Source organism: Sphaerodactylus townsendi, linkage group LG06 (genome assembly GCF_021028975.2).
Source record: "Sphaerodactylus townsendi isolate TG3544 linkage group LG06, MPM_Stown_v2.3, whole genome shotgun sequence".
Lineage (NCBI taxonomy): Eukaryota > Metazoa > Chordata > Lepidosauria > Squamata > Sphaerodactylidae > Sphaerodactylus > Sphaerodactylus townsendi.
This window is the reverse complement of record NC_059430.1, coordinates 44,562,337-44,589,759: the sequence shown is the minus strand read 5'-3', so window position 1 is coordinate 44,589,759 and position 27,423 is coordinate 44,562,337. Positions and strand designations below refer to the sequence as shown.

The window sequence follows — 27,423 nt, the reverse complement described above, 5'->3', positions numbered from 1 at the left end:
ATACATTGAGAAGAGTTAAAAATGTCTGCTTATGTGCAGAGTATTTATTAGAGGACATGGCTCCTGACCATGAGGCTGCTGCTGTTAGCAGGGCTGTGGCCAGAGTGGCTCCTGTGGTGAGGAAAAAGATTGATGGGTTGTCTGAAAGGTGAGGGGAGAGGAGGAGATTGAGACAGGGTGACAGAGGAAAGGGAGAGATTGAGAAGACGCAGTGAGGGAAAGGGGAGCATTAGAATAATAGAGAATCACAGAATCATATTGTTGGAAGGGATCTCCAAGGTCATCTAGTCCAATCTGCTGCACAATGCAAGATCACAACTATCTTCCCTTGCACCCCCACTGAAGCTGGCAGAAATCCCTTCAGGATGCAATCTGACCTGGAAGAAAACTGCATACTGACCCAAAGTGTTGATCCCCATTACTCTGGGCATGTAAGAAAGGCTCAGAGAGCCAAGCACTGATGCAACTCTTCCTGCCACCTCTGTCATAATCTGCCTTAGTTCACAGAATCAGCATTGCTGTCAGGTGGCCATCTAGCCTCTGCTTAAAAACCTCCAAAGAAGGAGAGCCCACCACCTCCTGAGGAAACCTGTTCCACTGAGGAGCCACTCCGAACGTTTTTCCTAATGTTTAGCCAAAACTTCTTTTGATTTAATTTCAACCCATGAGTCCTAGTTTGACTTTCTGGGGAAACAGAAAACAACTCTGTACCATCCTCTGTAGGACAGTCCTTCAAGTACATAAAGATGGTTGTCATATCACCTCTCAGTCATCTCTTCAGGCTAAAGATACCAAGTTCCTTCAACCTTTCCTCATACAATTTGGTCTCCAGTCCCTTCACCATCTTTATTGCCCTCTTCTGGACATGTTCCAGTTTGTCTACATCCTTCTTAAACTGTGGTGCCCAAAACTGAATACGATACTCTAAGTGAGGTCTAACCAGAGCAGAGTAAAGTGATACCATCTGTTCATGTAATCTGAACACTGTAAGCTTCTTTTGATACAGCCCAAAACCTCATCTACCTTTTTAGCTACCACATCACACGGCTGACTCATGTTCAGTGGGTGATATAGTAAGACTCCTAGCTCCTTTTTGCAGGTACTACTTTCAAGACAGTTTCCCCCAACCTATAATTATAATCCTATAATTTTTCCTGCCTCATTGCAGAACTTTACATTTATCTCAATTTAAATTAATTGTATTTGTTTTAGCCCAGTTTTCCAGCCTGTCAAAGTCATCCTGTGCCCTGACTGTTTTCTACCATATTTGCTACCCCTCACAATTTCATATCATCAGCAAATGAGCATCCTTCATCCTCTATTCCGTCATCCAAATCATTTATGAAGACAGGTCCCAAGACAGATCCCGGAGGCACTCCACTTGTCACGCTGCTCCAGGAGGATGAGGAACAGTTGACAAGCCCTCATTGGGTGCGATCTGCCAGCATTCCCCTAATCTAGCAAAGTACTAACTTTCTCCCCAAAAAAAGAGACAGTCTGACATGACTTATTCTTGAGAATCACTTCCTGAGAAGGGGTGGAGGAAAGAAAGGAGGAGACTAAGAAGGTGTGGAGAAAAGATGGGAATCCTGTTTGAAAAGGGAAGGGGTAAGAACAGCAGGAGATTGACCTACAAGGGATGCAGGGAGAAAGGGAAGGGTGAAAGAAGATTGCCACCGAAGGAAAGGGAGAAGAAAGAAAGAGGGGAGGAAGACTGACCTAATTGTCTCCAGATTTTCCATTGAAAGGAGAGGCTAAGAGAGCGAGTTTGTGGCAGAGGTGAAAATTGAACCAGATCGTTCCTGGGTTACAGTGCAGCTGTCAGCAGAATTAAACCCTTCTCATCCTACTGACTTCAGTGGGTTTAGAAGAACATGGCTCTGCTTAAGATGGCACAGTGACTCACTGCAGTACCCCCAGTGTGCTTTGCTGGCTTAGGCAGATTTCCTGTAGAGTTTGACAACGAGAAGGTTTTTTCTATTCCACAGCATGAAAACATGGTCACTGCGTCTGTTGAAGTGGTAGGAGCTGTTTGCAGACACCTTTCTTGGTCGGCGTACTTTTATCATTTGAAACATTTCATACATGTTTTGCAGACTGGACAGATCAATCAAAAATTAGGTGTCAGGTATGATGAAGGTCACTTTCAATTTCGTGGTTTTAATTTCCTTTTGACAAGACTGAATGGGCTCCTTCAGGCTTGGGTGTATTTAACTTGGTTTTGCTGGAGCAACAAGCTCCTATTCTGTATCAGTTTGGTTTTGAGAAAATCTTTCACTCTAGTTTTAAAAGTTTTGCTGCACAGGAGCTGTTATTTAAGAATAAAGAGTCTCAAACCCTCTTGGGTATGCAGAACTGGTTGGGCTGTTCTTAGAGTTCTGACATGTCCTGTGACTCTTTTTTTTGCTTCGGGCTGCATCTTCACTAACCATAATTTCACATCCTGTGTATACTTCCGTATTCATGGAATCAAAAGAATGGTGGTTGTAGTAACTGCCCTGGTATTTGCAGTGTACAGGGTGGGTTGCTCAGCTGTTCTACTTGATCAGTTAAGAAAACATTGTGACGTTAGAAATTTGCACAATAATAAATCCACATGATTATACAAACAGGAACAAAAGCCCCACAGACTGGCAAATGTCGGCACAAAGAAATCACTTGCCTCCACCCCGAAACCCCTCTGGTAGCCGTGGCCTGGAATGCGTGGCACTTCAGTTCAAATGTGGAGGTTTTTTGCACTGCAAATTGAAGCGGGGTGGGGGTCAGCATAATAGTGTTGGCTAAATTCTTTCTTGCTTTTGCACTGTGCAGGCTTCATAAGTCACGTGTGTTAAATTGACATGAATTTGAAATAAGGGTAAAATGTTAACAACATAAATGAAATGCTAAAAAGTACAGAGTGGTTTCCTGTGTCCTTCTACGCATTTCAAAAGTTGGAAGGTTTTGGATAAAATATCTTTTTGCTCTTGATTTTGTTTTGACAGTGTTCTTGTTATGGTGCTCGAAGCATTTCATTTTGACCATGAAACTCTTGAAAAGCAACTCAAGATGATTGAGAATAAAGGTAAAATTTTAATTTATGCATTTGATGGAATGGACCACTAACTCACAGACACTATGCCACAATAAATTTGGCAGGGACATCTGTCAGTTGAATCACTTACTTTACTACAGCAGACTTTGTAAATACACAAGAACACTGCTGGATCAAGCCAAAGGTCCATTTAATCTGGCATCCTGTTTTTCAGGGTGGCCAGTGAGATTCCCCTAGAGAGCCTGTAAACAGGCCAACGCCCCTTCCTGCCAAGCAACTGTTACTTAGAGGCACACTGAACATTTAGCCATTATGGCTCTTGGTCAATTGATTCTCCATGAATTTGTTCTCCCTTTAAAGCCATCTTGGGTAATGACCCTCACTGTATTTTGTGGCAGTCAATTTCATAAGGTAATTAAGTTTTCTGTGAAGACTTCTGTCTTTCCTGAATTTGCTGCTAGTCAGTTTCAGGTATGTTTGGCTTTGCATACTTGGATTTATGGTTTTTATGGCTTGAAAAGCTTGTGTTGGAAAGCTCCCCAAATGCTGAGCTACAGAGCGGGTCAGTAGGTGTAATCTACTGGAAACATCTGGTCTTGGACAACTCCCATTTGCCTCAGTAGCATTTGCATGGAGCTGATTTCTGCTGACATTGTATTGTCATCCCCCCCCCCATACTTATGTCTGATGAAGCTTAATGCACTAAATAAGAACTATAAAATTTCAGGTTTTTAAGTATATTAAGCTGCCTCATGGTGAGTAAAACCATTGATCCATCTGGCTCAGTAAGACTGTCTACTCTGATTGGCAGCTGCTTGTCAAGGTCTTCCAAACTTCTAGTACCAGAGATTTTTTTGAATGCTCAAGGTTCCAGGCTAAATTCTGGCACCTACAGTTGAACTGTGTCCTCAGTCAATGAGCCATGCCCCCCCTCCTTCCCAGCAGCTGTAGAAGTCATGGATGCTGAGCCTGAAGTGGAGAATGAAGTTATGGAGGTGGAGCTGAGTGATGGAGAAGAAGGTCAAGAAACTAGCAAGAATCTTCCAGTGAATGCTGATCAGCTGAAGGAGCTTACTGGTCCTCTTCCTGATCAGCCTGCTAACAGGGAAAATGAAGACTGCCAAAAAACGACAAAAGCAATCTCCATCCTACCTAGGAGTAAGGAAGAGTTGGAATGTCTGATCAAACATATCCAAGAAACTGTAACTGGGAACATCCTGCCAAAATTGCGCAGGTGTCTGACTGCAAAGGTGAATTTCTAGATTCTTCATTATAATCTAAGAATATCTTAACTGTAATTGGCTGAATCTCTGGTAGTCAAGAGCTGACTACCAAAGTTTCTGAGCCTCCACCATCCCTGGGGTCAAAACCACCAGGAAGTATGACTTGAGGGAAAGGCTGTTAGTCTGGGTGATCAGGAACATGGGGGTGGGGATACAGTCAGCAATGGTGTGGCATAATTTCTGTGAAAAACCCAAAAGTTATGTTAGCCGCCTCTAGGAATTACTGGGAAATCTCTGGTTTTATGGTAATGTACCCAGCAATTCCTAGAGAGGACTAATGTCACTTCTGGGTTTTTCATGGAAGTGACATCGCACAACCAATGATTTTTTAAAAAATCCTGTTGACCCTTGGAGTGCTGGCATGCAATGGATGCTGGGGGCAAGAGATCTCCTGCTTCCAGCAAGCAAATGGCAAACCTACTTTCAGCTGTTGGGGTTATTCAATTCCTGTTTATTTGAAGACAGAGAAACAGGACATGAACCTTCTCTTCCATCTCCTCTCCTGTCTCCTCACCCCCTTACGCCAGCTACTATATTTCTCTAGCATTGAAGTGACTTGTAAACATCACACTTAATTAATTGGGTATGTTTTCCTCCATGTTTCTGATGTTTCCTGGCCTTATTCAATGAAGAATTTGCTATTAAAAATGTGTCACTTCTGAAGCTAGGAAAGTTTTTCTATCTGGATGTAGGTCTAAGACTGCTGTACAACAAGAGGAGACAGTCAGATTGTCCAGTAGATAATTTTGAGAGGGGTTGTCTTTGTATCCTGCAGGTAAAAAGAGATGAAGAACACAAGCTTGTGAAATCCAAAGTTGTGAATGATGAAGAGGTGATTCGGGTGCCACTGGCTTTTGCAGTGGTCAAACTGATGCAGTCTCTACCAAAGGATGTCATGGAAGAAAATTTGCCAAGGTATCTTCCTTTCTCAAGAATGTTATTTCTGTTGGAGTTAAACCATAGAAATATAGCATACTATTAATTTTCTGGAAAGAGTCCATAATCTTGAATACTGCCCTACTAAGTTAAGCATATGTACTGCTCTATTTCATTTGATTTATTTTGGTGTGTTTTTTTGCTCTTCTTTGTTTCTAGCGTTCTTCTGAAAGTCTGTTCGCTCCTCAGAAATAGAGCACAGGAGATCCGGGACATTGCGCGCAACACCCTGATGAAAATAATGGAAGCTTTGGGAGCCCACTACTTTCAATACATCTTAAAAGAGATGCAGTCAATTCTTGTCCATGGTTACCAAGTAAATTTCTGGGTTTTTTTCTTCCTTGTCATTTTTGATCAGAGAGGAAGGAAATTTACAGGGCAAATCAGAACTGTTGCTTCCTTAGCTGGGTAGCATGGCTAGATTATACTACAAGTTCTCAAACTGTTGAGCAGGATACAGAATCCTGAAAGGGTTTTGGAAGTTTTGTGTGTGTAGGTATAAGTTGAGATATGACTTTAAGGCAGTTGGAACCTTTCTCTGTGACCATCAAGACATGGGTCATTTGAACACCTCTTAGCAGAGGATCTTCTCTGAAGCGGTTGCTCCCCCACTTTGACTCATCATGCCTACCTGATTTGGGGAAAACTGGTGCTGTTTCCTGTATGAATCTTATGAAGGGTACCCGAGATACCTCATTCTCTCTCAATGAGGCTGTCATTCACTGATGGTTAGGTCATACCTCCCCTATCATCCGAGCATGGCTATGGAAAACTTCTGTTCCTCCCAGAATTACAGGGGGCTACCATTCTCCTTCCCTCCAGATTTCATAGCCCTGTGTCCAGACAGGTCACTATTTGGAGAAGCTCCACTGTGAAAGCTTAGGATGGCCAAAGAAAAGTCCAAATCATCTTCCTCCAGGGCTGTGGAGCTTCAATCGAAGAAACCACCTTGCCGTGGAAGATCTGATGGCTGGAAGCAGCTTGGCTAAGCTCAGCTGAGGTGATGGGAGCCAGGTATTCCACTCTGTCCCAACCCAATGCTGCCTCATTGCTGCCCCAACCCAATGCTGCCTCATTGCTGGCACCAGTGGGGATGTCACATGACCTCCCAGACCTGAGCCCCAGTTGAGGAAATCTGCTGAGCTGCAACTTGGTCATCATTTCCACATTTGTTTGGCACTACAATTTGGATGGCCAGGCCTCAGCTGCAGCAGCCTTTGGCCATATTGTTCTGCAGCAGGTGGTTCATCAAGACTTATAAAGTGAGAAAATGAGATTAAGGTTAAAATCAGATTGGGAGTATTTTTTCCTGCCCAAATTCATTGCTTTGGCACATAACTGTCAGTAAATGACGGGATCCCATGGGAGGAGAATGACAGGTTGGAACTTACCATGAAAAGGTCTTCTCTTCAGTGGGGTGAAGTTATTCACTTTTCCCCCCACCATAATATTTTCTGATTTGGGGGAAAGAAGGAATGTATTTCAGGTGGGGCAGAGCTTGTTACTCCTGGAGGGAAGGGGAAAGACAGCCCTCTGTAGTTCCAGGAGGAACAGAAGTTTTCCATAGCCCTTCCTGGACAGCAGGGGGAGTGACCTAACTGTCCCTCCATAATGGCAATTTCAGTTTGGTGGAATGGTCCAAAGGACTTTGTACACTGTATGCCAGGATCTCTACACATTCTGTTGTATGTCCGATGTTGATGCTGAGTTGCAAGGTTGAGTAAGTTTAGAAGGCAAAGAGGGCCAAGAGTTTGAGAAATGCTGGATTATATAGCAGATTGTCTTTGTAGTTAGCAGTACTAAATTTGGGGTGCTGTGTGGTTTCCGGGCTGTATGGCTGTGTTCTAGCAGCATTCTCTCCTGAGGTTTCACCTGCATCTGTGGCTGGCATCTTCAGAGGAGGAGAGAATGCTGCTAGAACACGGCCATACAGCCCGGAAACCACACAGCACCCTAGTGATTCCGGCCATGAAAGCCTTCAACAATACAGTACTAAATTTGTTCAGAATGATGTAGCCATCATCTCCATCCTATGCTACTGAAGCATCTGTGTTATTTTGCCACTGAACGGCCAGAAAGTAATTTGATCTCTTCCCCTTCTGTAGGTTCATGTGCTGACATTCACGGTCCACCTTTTATTGAAAGGCCTTGCCAGTAGTAGGCTTAATGTGGGTGATTTGGATTCCTGCTTAGAACTTATGATTGAAGTAAGTTGCATGAATCGAAACTGGTGTTTGTCTGCAGTTCCTGGTGCAAAAGGAGTGTTTGTTTTGAAGATGAAACTGCTGGCTCGAGCTTGCAACTCCTAGTTTCTTCACGGTGGGGTTATTTTTTTTGTTTTGAGCTGGTGTGATCATCCTTCATAAAGGGGCTCAAATGAGTAACTAGCAATTTTACAGGAAGAAAAGGGGCAAGTGAAATAGTTTCCATTTTCCAGACTGAGCTTTGCAACCTTGGATTCCACTGATCGGGGCCTTGAGTGGGATCTGAAGGTTTTCTTTTGCATGTGGAACGTGTCTTCCACTCATGAAAGAGTTCCTTTGTATTGGAACTCTGCCAGAGACAAGTAAACCCCAAGACAGCCTGCTTGCATAAGTGTTTGTGTAACCTCTGGCACAGGTGTGAGAACTGCTACAGAGGTTACTTAATTGTATCCTTATGTGAACTTTTGCGCAAGTGATTGCAGAACAGCACTGGCAGATATTTTTCTTCTTCACACAGTTCTTTCAGCCCAACCCTCTGCTCTTCAGTTCATTGGGGTGGCTAGGGATGGTTACAGCTGTATACTTTTATGACATTGTTTTGTCTTGACGTCCTTCCCAGAGGCGTAGGGTGTATGGTTCTCACTTCTTCCTCAGTGAGCTTCATAGAGAGTATTTGAACCCTTATCTCCCCAGCCCCAGTGTGATTCTGAAACCATCATACCACACTGACTACTGGCCTTCTATAAAGTAGCCAGATATCCTGGTTGAGGAGCTGACCAGCTTCATCAGCTGGAGATTCTGTGTCTTTTTCCCTCTTGCCTTTTTTGGAGCTTCTTTGGAAAGAGGTCCATTAAATGTCTGGTGCTAATGACCTGCATACAACCTTACAGTTCCAAAGCCTCATGGGGGCTTACATTTTTGGAAAAAGCAGTGCAATTCCTGCTGATTCATCCCTCTTGCATCCCACATAATCCCTCTAGATTTTCTTCCTGAAGGTCAGGGGACCCTCATGAAGCACATAGGGGGCAGGGAGGGCACTGTAAAAACCAGAAGATAGTGCTGTCCTCTCTTCTAGAAAAGTGCCCCTGAGATGTCAGAATTTGTGGTTGGATGCCAGCAGGGCATCTGAAGAAATAATCACTGCTCTGATGTTGCTAATTTTTCCGTATCTTCTGAAAAGATTTTCAATCAAGAACTGTTTGGGGAGGTTGCTGAAGAGAAGGGAGTGAAAGGCATAGTTTCCAAAGCAATGGAAGCTCGCCGGAGCAAAAGTTATGATTCCTATGAAATCCTTGCCAAGTATATCGGAAAGGACCATGTGACTAAGCTTATTCTTCCGTTAAAAGAGGTAAGAGATACCACTAATTTTCAGTGGGATGCCAGAGTATATTGTGCTATAGATAAGCAAAGCTAATTATTCTTCCAATGAACATATAGTGTAAGCCCCCTTAGGCATTACTTTTACAGCACAGGAGTCTCTCCTTTTGTTGTTCTGGCAGCTCAGAAATTTGCAGTAATGGTGGAGGGACTGGGTGCAGCTCTTTCCAAGCCAACATTACCCCAAGTTTCCAGGGCCGGAAGGAGATGCTGGTGTGGAAAGGAGCAGCACTGTGACCTCATAGCTTAGAGTGCTTCTGACTGGATTGGCCAGTGGTTTGAAACAGAGCCAGGCATTGGCACCACTGCCACGATATCTCTGTGTTGTGCCAAATAGCTGCTCTGCCTACAGCTTACTGCCCTTTCTACATATAAACAGTCTGTAGCTACCAGAAATACTCTAGCCTCTGCTGCTAACATGGTTGGTGACCTTTCAGGATTTGGTTAGTTGCTGTTTGCTATGTAAAGGTGTTCACTGCTTAAACAATCTGTTGGTTCACTAGTATGAGTTTCCTTTTTTTAAAACCCTTGAGTCACAACCAACTTGTGGTGACCCCATAGATTTTAAAGGCAAAGGGTGCGCACAGTTGGTTTGCCATTGGCTGCCTCTGCATAGTGACCCTGGACTTCCCTGGTGGCCTCCTATCCAAGTACTAAGCAGGGCTGACCCTGCTTAGCTTCCAAGATCTGATGAGATAAGGCTATCCTGGGCTACCCAGGTCAGGAAAAAAGAGCAGTCTGTGGCATAACCTGAGAGTTATGTAAATGTTTTCATGGGTTCCAATACTGTGGAAGCAGATGCGTTTTTGTGTGTTAAAACATTTATATGCCACTTTGTTGGAGACCTACTTTAGGTGGCTCTCAAAGTAAAAATGAGGGGTATGTGAGGTTATGCCTTTTCAGAACATTCACCAGTGGACAGACTGAGTATCGATTCATTCATTTTGTCCTAAAATTCTTCCCAGGAGCTCATGGTGATATACATCCCCGCTGCTTCATGATAACCCTGTGAGGTGGGCTAGGCAGAGAGATAGTGACTGTCCCAGGGTTATCCACTGAGGTTCATGACTGTTTGGGGATCTGAGCTTTGATCTCTCCAGTCCGACAATGCTTCCCCACTCCCATTCCTTCCTTATAACCAAATCATGTAGTCTAAAAAGAAACTGTACATTTGAACTCGGAGCATTGAGGTGATTTTTGTGATATTGACTTGCAGATTTTAGAGAGTACTACCAGTCTAAAGATGTCCCGGAAGGTGAATGAGACTCTACGCCGCATTGTGTCTGGACTGATAATGAATACAGCAATGACTGCTGAATGTATTCTTCTGCTTAGCCATGGCCTGATTAGTGAAAATCTGCCATTAATAACAGAGAAAGCAAGGCAAGTCTAGTTAAGAATTATAAAGTCAAACATCTTTCTTTCTTTCTTTCTTTCTTTCTTTCTTTCTTTCTTTCTTTCTTTCTTTCTTTCTTTCTTTCTTTCTTTCTTTCTTTCTTTCTTTCTTTCTTTCTTTCTTTCTTTCTTTCTTTCTTTCTTTCTTTCTTTCTTTCTTTCTTTCTTTCTTTCTTTCTTTCTTTCTTTCTTTGCTTGTTAGAACCACTTCTTAAATTGTGATTTGTTGCCTTTTTAATATATATTGATGAATGGAAGAAAGAGGGATCCCTTTGTTAGTCACCACAGATTTGGTGGGAAAGCCCTTGTGCACTTTTGTTATTTTTAGAGAAGCCATGTTAAGACTTAATGAGAACTGGGTTCCTTTTTCCAAGGGTAAGTGAACAGTCATCTGCTGAATCTGAACTCTCAAAACACACAGGCCTGGTTCAGACGTGTGTCATACTCACCTGCTCCTATCATGCGCTGGTGACTTCTCCTGCTTCACAGAAATAATAGTTCGCTGTGATGTTCAAACTGAGCAAACAGTGATGTATGCATATGGTGGCTTACCTTTTAACCAGAACCAGAATCCATGATTTTTTAAAATTTCGACATCATGGCAAACTGTAGTTTGCTGAATCAGGAAGTGAAGGAGCAATTCCAAGAAGAAGAGAGAGGAGGCTGCATCACAAAGCCCAACCCTCACTGGGACGGCTGGGGCTTCATCTTGACCACAGAGCTGCCATCTGTAAACTTTTATTGAAAAGAATCCTTACTGAAGTCGCCTGACACCATTTGGCAATAACAGTCAGACTCATTCTCAGGCATTCATGAAAAATTAGACCCTGTTTGTTTGTTTGTTTGTTTTGATTTTCTTTACTCAAGAGTGGCATAGCAAGTGTTTGCTTCATCTTTGTCAATGCTCCTTTTCAGAACAAAAGCCCCGGCTCCTCCAGATCCTCGTTTGCAACCCCAAAGCTGCCTCTTGCTTCCACCAACCCCAGTTCGAGGAGGGCAAAAAGCACCAGTGAGCAGCCGAACTAACATGCACATTTTGGTTGAGTCAGGACTACGGGTAAGAAGCTTGCCAGAAATGTAAAAAGATGCTCTTTTAAAAATATAGCACAGATGCATCATTGCATTCTAGTTTATGGGCTGCATCTTGCAAATTTCATTCCTCTGATGAAGGGGCTTTTCCCTGGCAGGAGGAGCCTTCTCCTGTCATATGTTTTTCCAAGTGTCTTGTGTCAGGAACTGAAGGATAGTGCCTCTGGTCATAGCATCCATCCCCATCAGCTGTTACATTTTTAAACGTCCTGATGGTAGGGTGGGGCAGGAGATGAACTGTGCCCCCTTAGCGATGATAGATTTGCCCAACTTCACTTCACAATTTTCTCTGTAAGGTAGATGTGCATTGCCATCTCTAATTTTCCATCTCCACAACTGAGGTGGTAAGCGGTTAAAATAGTTCAGGAATAGTACCTTTTTTACATGTCATTCTTCTTCTGGGGGCCATCATTGGGGTATCTAGGGGAGGGGGAGTCATTTGTACCAGGCACCATCCACCTGGTCACGTGCGGATGCATTTTGGCCCCCCCTTCCCTTCCCTTCACACCCAACCCCTTGCCAAACTCCCCCACCCACCTCCGGTCTTCTCCAAGGTGCACAGGGCTGGTGGGTGAGCACGTAGGGTGATGTGGCCTCCTACTCTCCCTCCCAGCTTCCCCCTCACCAACTTACCAGCAAGGCTGAGGCAGCCTCCTCCTTCTCCTCTGCCTCGCCTGGCTGATAAGCTGGGAAGAAAGCTGACAGGAACAGAGGAAGACTGTGCCGTGCCACTTCCTCACTCATTTGCCTGCCTTGCTTGCCTTGGAGCGAGCCAGAGGCAACCTTGGGCCGCACTCAGTCCCCAGCCAAATTCCCCGCCCTGCCCATCCACCGAATTTCCCCAGCCACACTGCCCCTGCCCCTAGGGCCCAAGGTTGCCTCTGGCTCGCTCCAAGGCAGAGCGAGTACACCACTGGGGATCATCTGAAGTTTCGTTTATGTAGCCAGAGAGGAAAAGGTGAGCACTGTGGGACTGAGCTTGGGCATATGTGTTTAATCCATTTACATCCACTTGTCCTATTCCTTGGCTTGCCTATACGTTCCCCTGTTGAGATCACTGCTGCATCTTCGAGGTGTAATTGAGGAATCCCACCATCTTAAATGGTAGCCGTCGGCTGTTATAACCTGAAAGTTTCCCTTGTTTCCATTTGAGTGCCATGTTGCTGCTTCTTTGTGTGTGTAATGCCTTTGCTTTCTTTGCTGTGCAGTTGCTCCACATGAGCTTGAAGAGGTCCAAAATAAATTCTTCGGATGGACATGTTTTAGAAATGCTAGATCCTTTTGTACAGCTGCTGATCAGCTGCCTGCAATCCACAGATGTTAAGGTAGGATTCTGAAGTTCAGTGAAACTGCTCTTCTGCAATGCAGAGGCTGAAGTTCTCCTGGGGCTCTTTTATTTTTGCTGCCACTGAAGTAAAAATTGGAAAAATGCCCACTATTTGCCTATTGATTGTTCAAATGGCAGAGTAGATAGCAGAACTAACCTGGGTCTGGCTGCATTAAGCATGTTTTTTAACCCTTATGGCTGCTGAGAAGATCTCAAAAGATAAAGCCACAGGTACATCACCATTGGATGCACCACAGTACTTTTCTTTGCATGTGGAAATAAGGTCACTTCTGCTTCAAGGCTTTCATGTTTAGTACTAAGGTGCTGACAGCAATAATGAATCAAAATGATTGGAGGTCCCTGCAGTATTCATGGAAATGGTGATTAGGGGGGGAAAGATTGGAGTGTTGGCGTGTGCATGGCAGGGCAGGCTTCTTATATGCACATGCCTGCTTATAATTGACTCTCTGCTATTAATATTTTGACCTTGAGTATTTGTGCCAGTGTATGAGAAGTTGTGTCAATTAATCCCCAGAAAACGTAGCTTTCAGGCACGTTTAAACTTTGGCACCACCACTCTGATCCATCTCTGTTTGGTTCCATGTGCTTAGATAGTTATCTTTTCATTCATGTAGTTAGTTTGTAACCCATCTTTCTCCCTAGGGAGAAACCAAAGTGGTTTACATCATTCTCATCACCTTCTTTTTATCCTCACAACAGTCCTGTAAGGTAGGTTAGGCTGAGTGTGTGTTGCAGGCCCAAGGTAACTCAGCAGGCTTCCATACTACCATAGGCGGAGCTACCACAGGACAGGGGGGACAAATGCCGCTCCCCCACCCCTCCCCTCGGGCTGCTTCTATGGCCCACAGCAGCCCCCACAGACTGGAGCAGGCTGCTCTTTTAGCTTTAAAAAGGTAAGTGAGGCATGTTTTGGGGGAGCGGGGGGCCACCATTTCAAACAGGCGCCATTTTCCCTTCCTACGGTACTGCATACCAGAGTGGGGAATTTGAACCTGAATCTCCCAGGTCCTAGTCTGACACTGTAACCACTCTACTTAAAATCAGAGCCTTAAAACATGGCTGATATCGAGGGCTCTGGGCAGAGCTACAGGAAAAAAAGTAAGTCCCAGAAGCCATACAATAACCCTGTTGAAACTAAGCAGGTCCAGTCATGGCCGTGTCTGGATGGCAGACCACCCAAGAATCCCAGGAACTCCACTGTGAGTTCTGTGGAAGAAAAGCAGGAGGTAGATATTAAATTCCTCAACAGAAACATGTTTTCCTCTTTAAGATGGTCATTTCAGTCTTGGTCTTGTGGCTCCTGCCTAACTTTCCTTCGGTCCACATGTTTTCTTCTTCTTTCCCTCTCTCCTAGGTGGTCACTGGTGCTCTTCAGTCCCTTCTGTGGATCTTAAAGTTTCCTCTGCCTGCTGTAGATGCAAACATGGAGCAGCTGATCAAGCAGCTGTTTGTTCTGCTGAAGGACTTTGCCAAACCAGGAGCAGCTAAAGGCCAGAATTTCCATTTGGTTGTAAATTGTTTCAAAGTAAGTATTACCCAGAGGCACAGTCCTTTCTAGTGCTTATCCTGTGGAGATGCTCTATGCAAAATTGTTTGGCTGGAAGGCATGCCAGAAGGGTGGGCAATCTGTGTGGTTGAAGAGTCTTCAGGGTTTTTTTCTTTTGAAAACAGCAGAAAATGAGCATGCATGTGTTGGCCAATCATGTCAAAGAAATGTGCTTGCTGAACAGTTGTCTTGACTTGTTATTCAAGTTATTATTGGCTTCAGAAGCTGTTCTCAACTTATTACCTTGTGGTGCAACAACTTATGCCCAGCCCTGAACTCTGTCAGTCAACAATAGTTGGGAACTGCTGTGCAGGATAGAAAAGAGAGTGGGTGAAATGGGCCTGTTCTCTATTGGCTGATCCAGAATACTACAGAGCATGGATCCTTGCCAATGAGCACCTACTGACTTCTTTCAGCCATAAAATGTTTTCGAAAGTGGATGGGGCCAAGTAGGGCTTCTGATTGGTCACTGGGGATTGATTCGCGGTGCAGATTGTTAACTATGTTGCTGTGGCAGCAAGTGCCACCACAGCACAACAATCTTTACTAGGTGACTGAAGATAAGGCGTGGCATCCATTTTGTGACTTAACTGACCACACATGTCAGGATTCCAAAGGTACTTGTAGGCTCAAAAGGGTTGGAGACTCCTGTTATAGAGGATCCAATACTGTGGTTATTTTGCAGTTCTGCAGTCACCTACTTTTATTGAAACATGGGAACAGAGGAAGCTAGCCAATGAAAAGCCTTTAATCTCATTATTGTTTACATTCAGAATGATGTATTTCTGAAATGTGTGAATCACTTATTTCTAAGATCTCCAAAGAGTTCTCAGAAGAATTCATAATGCCTGTTAAAAAAATCTGTTTGAACTACCTATCACAAAAAACAGTTCATAGCCACAGTAAAAACAAAACTTTTATCACAGAGAATGGATAAAGCCTGGAGACATGGAAAATATGGAATTCTGACACGTGTGGTCAGAACTAAGAATATCTTTTGTAGAGAACCCTACCTTCAACTCTGGCTCTGGTAGAACATCACATGCATGTAATGGCACTTTTTTGATTTGCAGTGTATGTCTCTGCTTGTAAGGAATACAAAGAGTCACATAACAGACAAGCAACTTCAAGTATTGCTTGGATACGTGGAAGAAGATATCTATGACTCATTACGACAAACCACTGCCTTTGGGCTCTTAAAGGTAATGCACCGTAACAAATTTTCTTTTAATATTTGTTCCTTGAAATTGAAAGAGGACAGTTTCTCAGTAGAACTGATTTCTATGCTGCAAATGTGGCTTCGGTGTATATCTTTTTAATCTGCATTAAGAGGAATTTAAGTTGCCTGTGGTTGAGCAGATTATATTCCAAGAAGGAGACTTCAGAGAATGGAAGTCATTGTTACTTTTTTAAACATGCTCTGTATGGAAGAGGTTCTGAATGCTGCCTTTATACTGTGTTAGCTTCTGGCCTCTCCAAAAATGGAACTTTCCCTCTTTCAGTTTATTTATTATTTAGTTAGTTAGTTTTACCCGACCCTTTCTCTGCTATCAGCTTACAACAAGGTTCACCAATTTAAAATTATATATATAAACAATTAAAACCCTCATTGGATAAAACACACATGGCACCCTAACATATACAATGAAAGGCCAGTCAAGGAAAAAAGGAGGGGACAACTAAAGCACTAAAGAATAATGGGAGTAGGGTAAGACTTCAACAATATATAAAAAGGGAAACAATGAAGAAAGAGGGAAAGAAAGAGGGGGGAAGGGAGGCTGGCTAAATGAAAAATATTGCTGTTCTAAACCATAGGCCTGGTGAAATAGCAAGCCCAGCAAAATTGCACCAGGTCCTGCAGGGCCTAGGTCTTACTTGATAGAGAGTTCCGCCGGGCTAAGGCCAGAGCTGAGAAAGCCTGGCTCTGGTTGAGGGCAGACCAAGGGTCCTTGGACCAGGGACCCTCAGTAAGTTGTTTCCAGCTGAGTGAAGTGCTCTTTGGGGAGTTTATCAGGAGATGCAGTCCCACAAGTATGAAGGTCTCAGATTATTTAGGGCTTTAAAGGCATGACAGTTAGAATGCACACTGTGGGAACAGAGGACACAGGTTGTCACAGAAATTCATAACTGGGACTCTTAATTTTCTCAGGTACATAAACCACTGTAGTGGTACCTAAACATAAGATCCATTTCTGACTCTCCAAAAACATTTCAAGATATGTTTTTTAAAAATTTGAAAACCCGTGAAAGACCATAAGTTGTGTTGTATTTAACAAGAGTGCAGAGAAAAATTATCATGACTCAGGTTTCTTTTTCATTTTTTCAAGGCTATATTATCCAGAAAATTGATTGTGCCTGAAATGGATGGTGTCATGCAGAAGGTTGCAGACTTTGCCATCACAGGTCAAAGTGAGCAAGTTCGAGTCCAGTGCAGACAGGTTTGTAAAATTTAAAGTTTTTTTCCTTCCTGTTATCTTGATTTTTACTATTGCTCCTAAAAGCTTCCTCAATAGTAATTGCTAGCAGCCCTGTATATTCTTCTGGTACTTACCTCAAACTGGTCTCAGACCTCCTTCTGTCATGACTGAAAACAGCTCGTTGCAGAAACTGGTTATCATCCATCACTTGATTTAGTGTTTAGTTAGTTCCAGCTATATCATTGTGGTAGCTTGTTTTATACCAAGATAATCGCTTTAACTTGGATTTGGGTGCAAGAAAAGCTTTCAGGATTCAGAAAAGAGCATTTGATAATTACCACAGACTTATTCTGAAAATGTCAGCTTTCACATTTTTTTCTTAAAAATACTCAATTTTCTTTAAAATATTCAATACTGATGATTGTCCAGATGAACTTGTGATTTTTCTGGAGAGAGACTCAGCAGATTTCCACTCATCAAGGGTTTGACTTCCAAACTTCATGAAGTTTGTTATTCCTCCTTATGGCTGATAGAATGTAGTCTCCCAAACAACCAAACCTGTGCAAATGTTCTTAATACAGAGTGCAGGCTTTGGCCTAAGTTACACATGATCATGGCAAGCAAAAGAACTTGCTTGTGTGATGTTGTACATGCCCAGTGTCTCATTCAAACCAGACCCTCAGCTACTACACGTGCAATATAGTCCCCTGAAGATCTTGTGCTGGTAGGCTAATGGTGCACTGATGGTTCAGTGATGTAAGTTGGACCTCTGCAACATTACATGGATGAGTTCTTCTCTTCCACCAGCATGACATTTAAGCCTAATTTTTTCTTGGCTCAGAATTTTGTCTTGGAAGGCCCAGCACTCTGTCCATGACTCCAATGAACATTTTCTTATAAAACCATAGCATTCTGTATTCTGAGATTGACTTCTCTAGTTTTTTAAGTGTTCTCCGAAGTGCTTAATTTAAAATGGAAATAAAACTGAGCCATAGAAGCAAAAGGCCATAAATACCTTGCTGAAAGTTAAACTTGCCTTTGCATTGTTCAGCAGTGACATAATTAGATTGCCCTGCTCAGACAGTGTTCAGTGTTGTGAAAAGGACAGATTACCTTCTAAAACAGTCAGAAGCACTGGTATATGTTGGCTCAAAAGATGGGAGAGGGTGAAAGGGACTAGAAGTAGAACACTGTATTGAGGAGGCAGACTGAAGCAGAGGAGGCGAGGCTTCCTGCGTAATTCCTGGCACTTTCCATTAAAGGATCTCAGGAAAAAGGGTTGAGAAAAAAATCACTACTTTAGATACTAGAGAGCTGCTGTCAGCCATGTTTGGCAGCACCAGGCCAAACATTTATAATTTGCTTTTGGATTGTCCGAGTCAGTTGCTTTTCACCATCTTTGTATGCCTTTGATAGATACAGCAGAAGCCTTAGGCTTGATCTGGCACTAAAATTGAAGCACATTATAAGCAGTTGGACTCTTCCTGCTACTAAGGGACATCATGAAGGTGTGGGGGCAGAAGAGCGGCATAAAAGCAAGACACTGCTCCCCACAAAATGGGTGCCTCTCAGAATGTTTTAGGATCCATCTTGTATGTCAGGCTTGGGCAGGAAAGAGGTTGATAGTTGAACTTTTCCTCTGGCCCTGAGGTGTGCCTGGCTGGACAATGGGGCTTGCTAATCTCCATTGTGTAACCCTGAGGTGATTTATTCAGTGCTCTGAGAAGACCAATATTTACTGTATCTGCACCCATCCCAGCAATCAGTCAGATTCAAGAGATTAGTCCTGCCAACTCATCAAGCCTCTCCTACCTTTTTGCTGGAATCCCAGAAAAGCTACACGACTGTAATTTAGACAACTGTCTGGAGATGTCTGTCTGTTGCAGTAAGCAGCTTACATCTGGAAGCCAGTAACATGGTGGTTAAAAGAATGAGCAGTGATATGGGAATTCTTTGGTTCAAATGTTGGCTCAGCCACAAAGTAATTTAGTCGTGTTAGGCCAGGGGTAGGGAACCTTTAACACTCAAAGAGCCATTTGGACCCATTTTCCACGGAAAAAGAAAACTCATGGAGCCGCAAATACTTTTTGGCATTTAAAATGAAGAAAACACTGAGTATTTTGGTTTTTTACCTTTACGCACGCTTTGTATAAAGGGCAACTCTCCTCTTTCCTCAACTTCTCCCTTCTCGTCAGGGTCCGCTTCAAACCCTCTGATTGTGACCTTTTCCCATTCTGTTTCCTCCTTTCCCCCTTGTTCTGTCTCTAATATTTCTACCCAGCTTTCAGTTATCTTTTCAGCTCCCCCCCCCTTTCTCTACTACATTCAACCCCCTTCCCTGCTGTTCCTCCCCTCTCTGGGGCTTTTCCACAGATCTATCCCTCTCTCTCTCTTCTCTCTCTCTCTCTCCTAGTCACATCAGCTCTCCTTTCCACCCTCCACTTTCCCCAGCTTCTTCCTTCTCCTCGGAGCCTCGTTCGGCTGCCCCACCCCGCCTTAAATCCTGCCCCAGTGCCTTCTAGGGCGTTTCTCCCATCATCCTGCAACGAGGCCGGGCTGGGGAGAGGTGTTGCCGCCGTGACTCGCTCTGCGGCCTGCCCCCGCAGCGCTCAGCCCCTTGTCCCTCAGGTCGGGGCTGGGCACCTTGCCGCCGCCGCTGGGGCTCGGGGCTGTGTGGCCTGACCAAGGCCTGCCGCTGCTGGGGCGCGCAGCTGCGTCGGCGCCCAGTGCCCGCTTCGTCAAGTCTGGGGAGGAGCCTCCACCCACGCTCCCGCATGAACGGGGAGCGTGCAGCCAGCATCCCGGCCTGAGCAGGGCGCTGCTTTTTTCTCAGGATTCTACCCTGAGGGGAGGGGAGAAAAAAGCAGCGCCCGGCTCAGGCCGGGATGCTGGCTGAACACTCCCCATTCATGCGGGAGCGTGGGTGTCCGGGGGTGCCCAGAGGCTCCTCCCCAGACTCCCCAGAGGAGAGAGAGACTAGAGAGAGGGAAATTGCTGTGGAAAAGCCCCAGAGAGGGGAGGAAGGGGCCATGCCAGGAGCCGCACCACAAGCGGGAAAGAGCCATTTGTGGCTCGCGAGCCGCGGGTTCCCGACCCTTGTGTTAGGCAAACCACACGGTTTCTCACCTCTGGTCTACCATGTAAGATTGCTATACAAATCGGTTAAGTGCTTTAATCACTGGAAAAGCTAAATAAATGCCATATATATATAATGTTTTCTTCTTTTTCACCAGATTTACCTGAAATATATTCTTGATTATCCCCTTGGTAAAAAATTGAAACCCAACCTAGAGTACATCTTTGCTCAGCTCAAGTGAGTACACAGAGATTGTTGAGTGTGTGACACTAATAAAATGCTGGAGTGTGCAAAGCTGGCACTTTTTCACTGGCTTGGCTGGGGCTCTTCTTCTAATCAAGGGCTATTTGGGATCATTCAGGACCAAGATCTCAAACTGAAACCCCATCAATATTGGAAGCAAATGAAGATGTCTAAAAACTGTGCCCTTTTTCCTCTGTAAACAAGTGGAGACATTTGGGTCGGATTCAAAAGTTCCATTTCGGTTCCTTTCTACTGTTGCTGTCTGATCACCCCCCTCTCCCCTTTTCAGATACCTTCACAATGTATATACCTTTTGTCTCCTGTGAACATCTAACACCACAGTTATGAGTGAAGCTGTGTTCCCTTCCCTTGTCAAAGGGACAAGGAGATCCTTTCAAGGCCAAGTGTTGACACCTTGCCAAACAAGGATGGCAAAGCATTTTAAAGTGCATTTAATGTTTGAGGCACTATAATGGAAATCTATTTCTGACTGTTCTTGAAGGTACTAACCAAACTGCTTTGTTAATTGTCTCACCATAGCTATGAATACGAGACAGGAAGAGAATCTGCATTGGAAATGATTGCTTCCATCTTTGAAATGTTCCCTCAGGTAATACTGTTTTTAAACTTCAACCTGTTCATGTGATATTTAATACTTGACTGACTTAGGAATCATTCCTATTCACCCTACTAAGACTTACTACTGAGTAAACATGTATAGGAGTCATAGGCTGTAATGAGTTGCATGTAATAAGAAGTGTTCTTTATTAAGCCATACATGTATTCAACCATCCAGGCTCAGCTCATTAGCAGTGGATAAAAGTATAGAAGCTCAGAACCTTGGCTTGATACCTTTGGCTCATGAGTTGTGAGGCTGAACCTCCTCCATTTCTGCTTCAACCTGGGTCGATAATTCACATTACAGCCTTAATTATTGCAATTAATCACTTATAACTGCAGTCTTTGACACACATCCTTGGGTCTCATTGAACTCAGTGAAATTCATTTCTAAGTCACCACCCCGGGACTGGCCACACAAAGACCACTGATGTCATTTGTGAGGGCATTGGCATCTTTTCTTCTTCCCCCGCATCTCTGTCTATGCCCTTATTTCCATTGTTTTTCCACCCTTCAGGGTTTATTGCATCAGTACTGTGGACTGTTCTTTGTGCCACTTTGTATGGTGATAGTTAACGATGACTCAGCCAAGTGTAAAAAGATGGTGGCCCTGGCGATCAAATCTCTGCTTTGCAAGATCAACCTTGAGAAAAGAGACCTGATGTTCTCGCTGGTTGCCTCATGGTTCAAGAGTGAGAAGGTACTGAGGGTTTTTTGGTCATCTTTTGTCTTATTGCAAGCAATCATGTCAGCTCGGGTTTTTAGCTTGTGTCAGGCCTTCGTTTTTAGTTGTTGGGTGGATTTGTTCTCGCTCACTGCAGAGATGTTGCAGGCTGGTTCCAGGTTTTGCTCAACAAGATGTTGGCCAGTGAGTCCCTTTTTAGGCCTAGGCCTGGCACCCATAGAGATGGAGTAACGGTAGCTGCTCTGGGTCATTATTTTGTTAGCCAATCCAGATGAATGAGCAGCTGTTCCTCCTCCATCCTCCTAGTAGCCATTACTGTTTGCTCAGGCTGGCAGGTGAGCAGCCACTCCTGCCTGCCCTCTTGCTGTCCAGCAGTGAAGGAGAGAAAGAGAGGGAGGAGCCAGTGCCCTCTCCAGTGGTGGGGTCACACGTGCAAGAGGGCAAAGGAGGAGTGGAAAGCCTAGTGCTTCTGGGATGGGGGAGGTCACTACTGTAACTTCACAGAAGATAGAGAACAGGTTGTGATTGCAGCATGGCAACAGGCACTCCAGAGGACACAGGGCATTAAAAGCTGCTCAGTGATGCCATCTCCTGACATCAGTCCCCCAGGAGAAGTCCTGATTGTTGCAGCCAAGGACCTGTAACTCTTCCTTGTATGGTTTGGGCTTGAATGAATCATCACACTTTACTTCCCCCACACACCTGAACCAGTATTAAATTGTTTTTGCTGGGTGTTGTATGTGTGTGATTTTTAAATGCTCCACTAATGCAATATTGTCTTTATTGACAGAGTGTGCACAAGAGGCTAGCTGCTCACATTTGTGGTATATTTGCTGAAGTTGAGGGAGCAGAATTTGAAAAAAGACTTGGAACGCTTCTTCCAGTTATTGAGAAAGAAATACATCCTTTGAATTTTGAAGATGTAAGTCATTTAACCAGCAGTGGCCTTTGTAGGAGAATAGTGGGGAAAGCTAAAGAAACACTAAAAAAATGAGGCCAAGTGAGGCCGAATTGTTATTTATATTGACTGACTAAAGTAAGAATATTGACTGACTGAAGTAAGTAAAGCCCATCTGTTTTGAAAGGAGGCCACAGAAACATTTTGACAAAGAATTCCATTACATGTCATCTTTCTGAGAAGTAATAACAGTAATAATTATGCAGAATAACAGAATAATGTATAATTTTGTGGTGAAACTGATCAGGTCTGTATTTTGATTAGAGATGCCATCTATGCATAGTTTTTCCAAAACTTATGATGGAAATTAGGAAGGGAGATGATGTGTGTATTTTTCCCAGTGTATTTTTCTGCCATTTGCATCCTTAGGGTTGCAGTTTAGGCAATATTTGTCTTCTTGTGGCAATCTCTCTTCAAGCCTCAGATTCTTGACTGTCATTTCTTAATAAAATCTTTTTGTGTGTGTGTTTTAAAGGTTAGAGATGAGGCCGAAGAAAAGGCTGCAGACCGACTGTTGTTCAGTTTCCTTAACTTGCTCATTAAACTGATCAAGGAATGTAACATTCTTGAATTAAATACACATACTGAGATTCTAAGCACCATTTGGGGTAAGCATCAAAAGTTCCTGTCATAGTACTGCTATTGAGATTATCAGATCTTGGTGTATTTCTTGAAAAGTTACTGTTTGCTTGGACAAAAACTCTGTTGCATAAAAGGGACTTTCTGTTTGTAATCTCGTTTAAATGGATCTTGTTTCTGCCATTTTTGTAGGACATGTCCAGTCCCATTTATGGTTCCCTCACAGTTGGGTGTGGCTGACCTCTTCTCAGATTTTTGGGTTGCTGTTTGCGTCCCAAAAGCCAGAAGAACTTGTCAGTACATGGAGCAAAAGAAATCTGAAAAAGAGCCAAGCAGCTGCTGTGGAGCCATCGCCCATCAACTTCTTAACAGGAGGGCTAGACACAAAGGTCAGTGTTCTTCTTCTGAAACAGCCTTACTTGTATCCTACAAATTTCAGTCTCCCAGTAGGAGCCAGAAACAAGCATTAGTTTTTGGGTCATTTACCGTGTGCAGTTGATTTCCTCATTTTCTTCTTTGGAGAGCAGGCCATTTACGCACCCAGGTTGACACAGTTTATTACAATATTCCTATATTCTACCATGGGACCATATATTCCTCTTATAGGCTCAGATGAAGCTGTCTTATACTGACTCAGACAACTGGCCTATTAAGGTCAGTGTTATCTGTTCTGACTGACCATTTTTCTCCAGCATCTCTGATCCTTGCACCTGAAGATGCTGGATATTGAACGTGAGACCTTCTCCATGGCAGTCTGCTGCTCTACTACTAAGGGATGAGTCCGTACCCACCCCGGTCTTATATGTATGGGAAGAAGCATTACTCTTTTCTTTTTGCAGATGAAAACACTTGCTTTGGCTTTCTGCCACCAGCTGAAGTCCAAATTTCTGGATCCGTCTCTTGGAGAACAGGTGAGGATTTAAGCTGTTTATGGTGCATTTCAAAATGGGTTAAAATAATCCAAAGCTGACAGAGGCAGCTCCAGGAAATTTTGATGCACAAGGCAGAAAAGATTCAAATGGAACGTCCAGAGGTGGCAACTACAGATTAATAAACTAAACATTTAATAATTCGCTGCCTTTTATTTGTACACCAAAAATCTGTTCCCTAAGGCCAGTTCATCTTCCCTAATGTTAAGGCTGACTTTAGTTTGTGTGTTGGAGAGAGTACTAGTGCAGGGAACTACTGTTCAGAAATATAGATAATGAAGCATTATCCTAGTGTCAGATAGGTTCTGAGACGAGTCATGAGCATTTCAGTACAGGGGTCAGTACAGACTCTTACTGGGAAGCTTGCATTATACTTTGTAAAAGAGCCCTTCAAGGGTGGGCCGTATAAAAAGTTGAATGAATGAATGAAAATAAAAAGAGAAATGATTCCTTCTTTCTGACCCTTTACTTCAGCTATCTCCCATGGCATGGTTGTTGTTTCCCTCTTTGTGAGAGAATGGAGACTTATCCTGGTTTGAAACAGTTAATTCATTTTCATTGTGTGTAACTGGATTCCAGTCACATTTGAAGTTGCTTGATCATTTTAGTTTTTTTCTCCAGTGGTTTAAATTTAAATTTCTACTTATATTAATGAACATGGGGTCCTGGGGGCATGTTTTTGCTTTTTGGGTACACACTGGCTGCAGTAATAGCACCAGTAGTGTGCATCTGGATATATCTGATCTGAAAATAAACCAACAATTAGCTGCTTCAAGCTAGCTTGGGGGTATCCAAAAGATCCTAAACACTCCCAGATCCTGGGAGTAATGAAAATGTTATTTTGCTAGAATTTCAAAGGAATTTAGGGCACCAGGAACAAGAGAAAGAAGTAGACCTGCCAAATGTCTGTTATAGTGTCTCAGGCTCTAAAAAATGTTTAAAGAGCTGTTTTTTTCTTTAGGGATAGAGGCACAGAGTCTCAAAATTTTGGGATAACAAAAAGCACTCCCTGAATTTTGATCTGAAATTTACCCACCCTATGTTGATGTACACACTACTAAATAGCTCTGAGAGTTTCCCTTTTTAGGCTTGACCTGTTTTCTGTGAAACCCCTGGGCCTCTTTTGGCATGCCAGCCGTGCCCGGGAGTCTGATAAAACCTCTTAATCCTGCAATTGTTTAACAAAGAGTTCTTGGATTCTGGACCAGAAGACATGGCTGGTGTCCCATGGATGTTTAATTAGACTTGGCCTTTTGTTAATATTTTTTAAAAGGTATGTCTCAGCTCCCTTCCCCCCTTTTCTGTTTCAGGTTGTAAAGAATTTACTGTTTGTAGCTAAAGTGCTGTACCTTCTGGCTCCTGGTCCAGAGGAAGGCAAAGAAATTAACAAGGAAGTGTGCTGTGAAACAGAGAGTCAGGATGCCTTTGCGGGTGAAGGCGAGGATGAAACTTCAGCTGTGGAGGAAAGAGAAGATGAAGAGGCAGAAGAGAAGAGCAGGCCAGCCACTTTATTGTGGTTGATGAAGAGACTCTCTGTGATGGCAAAACGAGAAGCTGCCTATTCACCCAAAGACCCTCTGAAGGTTTGTATGTTTTTCGTTCAGAAAATAAATGATACTTGTAAAAACTTTGCAGTTCCACAGTAATTTCTCACTCCTGCTGTTCCTATAAGTTAAAATAAGGCACAAATGTGATTTGTGTACAGCAAATCACCTATTTAAATGAAGCAAGGTATCCTTGTTTCTCCTTGGCTCATATACAAGAATGAATGGCAGAGAACGGATCTGGTTAGGGTGTCTAGGTGGGCATTGTGGGGTGCAGAAGTGGGGTTGCCTATAATCATTCCTCCTTCCCCAGTTTCTTTTTCATGTTAAATTGTCCCCTCCCAAAGGTCCTTTTCCTTTCAAGGGGCCCTTGAGGGTCTGTTGTATGTATTTAATACAAATAACACAATGAGTCCTTCACAGTATTGTTTTGTTTTCAGAACCAGTCTCTTGACAAACCCCTTTTTGTCTTCCTAGAGGACCTGCATCTTTAAGTTCCTTGGTGCCATAGCAGTGGATCTTGGCAAAGACAGAGTGAAACCATACCTCCCCACAATCATAGCCCCTCTCTACCGAGAACTGAGCAGCACATATGCAGAACAAGGTCAGCAATGTTTTGCTTTCAGGCATTTTTCAAGACACCTTTTATGGCAGGTTGCTTCTGAGTAGTGAGGCTTGACTGTGTTTTAAAATAAAGGGGAGTGGGAAGCATCCAAAAACCTCTTTGTTTTTCTGTGTAGAAAGGTTAATACTGAGTTAACTTTAGTGAGTGTTCCATAACAAAATCTTGTGTGTTATGGGGCTAGAAAACCCTAATTGCATTCAAATATTTGAAGCCAATCTTTATATAAAATGTTAGTTTCATTTCTTGCAGTTAGAGCTCTGATTTTTTTTAATCCCTCATAACTTCCAAATGCAACTCTTTGCCTTGAATTCATGAATGGGCTATAACAAAAAGAAGTGCCAATCACATGTTTGATAGAAATGTGTAAAACAGGCAGTGGAGCAGTTAATCTACCTCTCGATCCTGTAAATTTAACACCTCCCACCCCACAAAAAAAAAACTTGTTTCCATTTTCCAGTATTGATTCTTTGTAATGCAAGATAGCAACATTCTCTAGTTCTTTGGGGCTGATCTGCATACATTCGTTATTGCTTCTTGACTGTTTACAACATTATGATCACTACATGTGAGTGGGCCATTGCAGACAGAATTTAACGCATAATCAGCTGTCATTGCTACTTTTACAATTTCAACTGCTTGTTACCTACTTCATATCAAAATATCAAAAGAACCCTTCGGGGTAGAGCGGTATACCAAATTAACTAATTTAATAATAATAATTTTAAAAATCATGTCAATCTTTAATAGCTCCAACTCTGAAGAACCTGTCCCAGGAAATCATAGAACTATTGAAGAAGTTAGTTGGGCTGGAGCCCTTTTCGCTTGCATTTGCTTCTGTGCAAAAGGAAGCCAGTCAAAAGAGAGTTGTCCGGAAGAAACAGAGAGCCTTGGAGGTCAGTATGGGTAAAATGAATGAAAGAGCTTGTTCCCTCGCAATGAGAATTGGAAGTTAAAAGGGGTTACATCAGAACCTTTACAAAAAGTGTTAACCAACATTGTAATGTTTCTGTCTTCTGGCTAGGCTGTGTCTAATCCGGACATTGCTGCCAGGAAGAAGTTGAAGAGGCACAAGAATAAAATTGAAGCAAAGAAGAGAAAAATAGAATTCTTGCGGCCTGGTTACAAAGCCAAAAGACCAAGAAGCCATGCATTAAAGGACTTGGCAATGGTGGAGTGAAATAAATGTGTGTTGCATTCATGGCAGAAGTAGCTGCAGGGGTTTTTTTTTTGTCTCTGTTCAGTATAATGTATGTAGATGTTTCAGTTGCAACATACTGTAAATTATAGCTGGTTTTTATCACAGCTGGATCCTGTTTTTAAAATTTGCACGAGACCTATTTTGTACATACAAAATAATGAAACGATTGTTAAATATTTTTGTAATTTATATAGGATCCATTCAGCTGATACATTATGGGAAGAACTTCATTTTAGTGAAACATCTATTTAAGAGTGACTTCAGATCTCATTGTATCAGTACTGTGGTAATACCATTTGTATTTCTTAATAAATATGTTCTTGAAGCACCTTAAGGATC

General features: G+C 43.1%; 1 protein-coding gene across 2 annotated transcripts in view; it reads left to right on the top strand.

Annotated features, from left to right (window-relative positions):
* The window catches only part of UTP20 (UTP20 small subunit processome component), a 63,944-nt gene extending 36,521 nt beyond the window's left edge, over window positions 1–27,423 (top strand). Inside the window, exons 29-52 of one of the 2 annotated variants that reach the window (XM_048500637.1) lie at window positions 1,989–2,128; window positions 2,985–3,064; window positions 3,980–4,284; window positions 5,093–5,232; window positions 5,413–5,569; window positions 7,359–7,460; window positions 8,638–8,805; window positions 10,051–10,217; window positions 11,145–11,286; window positions 12,527–12,643; window positions 14,021–14,191; window positions 15,286–15,414; window positions 16,540–16,650; window positions 19,863–19,942; window positions 20,489–20,558; window positions 21,084–21,266; window positions 22,042–22,173; window positions 22,685–22,817; window positions 22,981–23,177; window positions 23,628–23,699; window positions 25,028–25,300; window positions 25,739–25,865; window positions 26,634–26,779; window positions 26,908–27,423. In XM_048500637.1, the coding sequence (XP_048356594.1) occupies window positions 1,989–2,128; window positions 2,985–3,064; window positions 3,980–4,284; window positions 5,093–5,232; window positions 5,413–5,569; window positions 7,359–7,460; window positions 8,638–8,805; window positions 10,051–10,217; window positions 11,145–11,286; window positions 12,527–12,643; window positions 14,021–14,191; window positions 15,286–15,414; window positions 16,540–16,650; window positions 19,863–19,942; window positions 20,489–20,558; window positions 21,084–21,266; window positions 22,042–22,173; window positions 22,685–22,817; window positions 22,981–23,177; window positions 23,628–23,699; window positions 25,028–25,300; window positions 25,739–25,865; window positions 26,634–26,779; window positions 26,908–27,063 (3,498 nt within the window). In that variant the 3' untranslated portion in view covers window positions 27,064–27,423. Of the gene's footprint in view, window positions 1–1,988; window positions 2,129–2,984; window positions 3,065–3,976; window positions 4,285–5,092; window positions 5,233–5,412; window positions 5,570–7,358; window positions 7,461–8,637; window positions 8,806–10,050; window positions 10,218–11,144; window positions 11,287–12,526; window positions 12,644–14,020; window positions 14,192–15,285; window positions 15,415–16,539; window positions 16,651–19,862; window positions 19,943–20,488; window positions 20,559–21,083; window positions 21,267–22,041; window positions 22,174–22,684; window positions 22,818–22,980; window positions 23,178–23,627; window positions 23,700–25,027; window positions 25,301–25,738; window positions 25,866–26,633; window positions 26,780–26,907 lie in introns of both variants that reach the window. The other variant, XM_048500636.1, reaches the window with a different exon arrangement.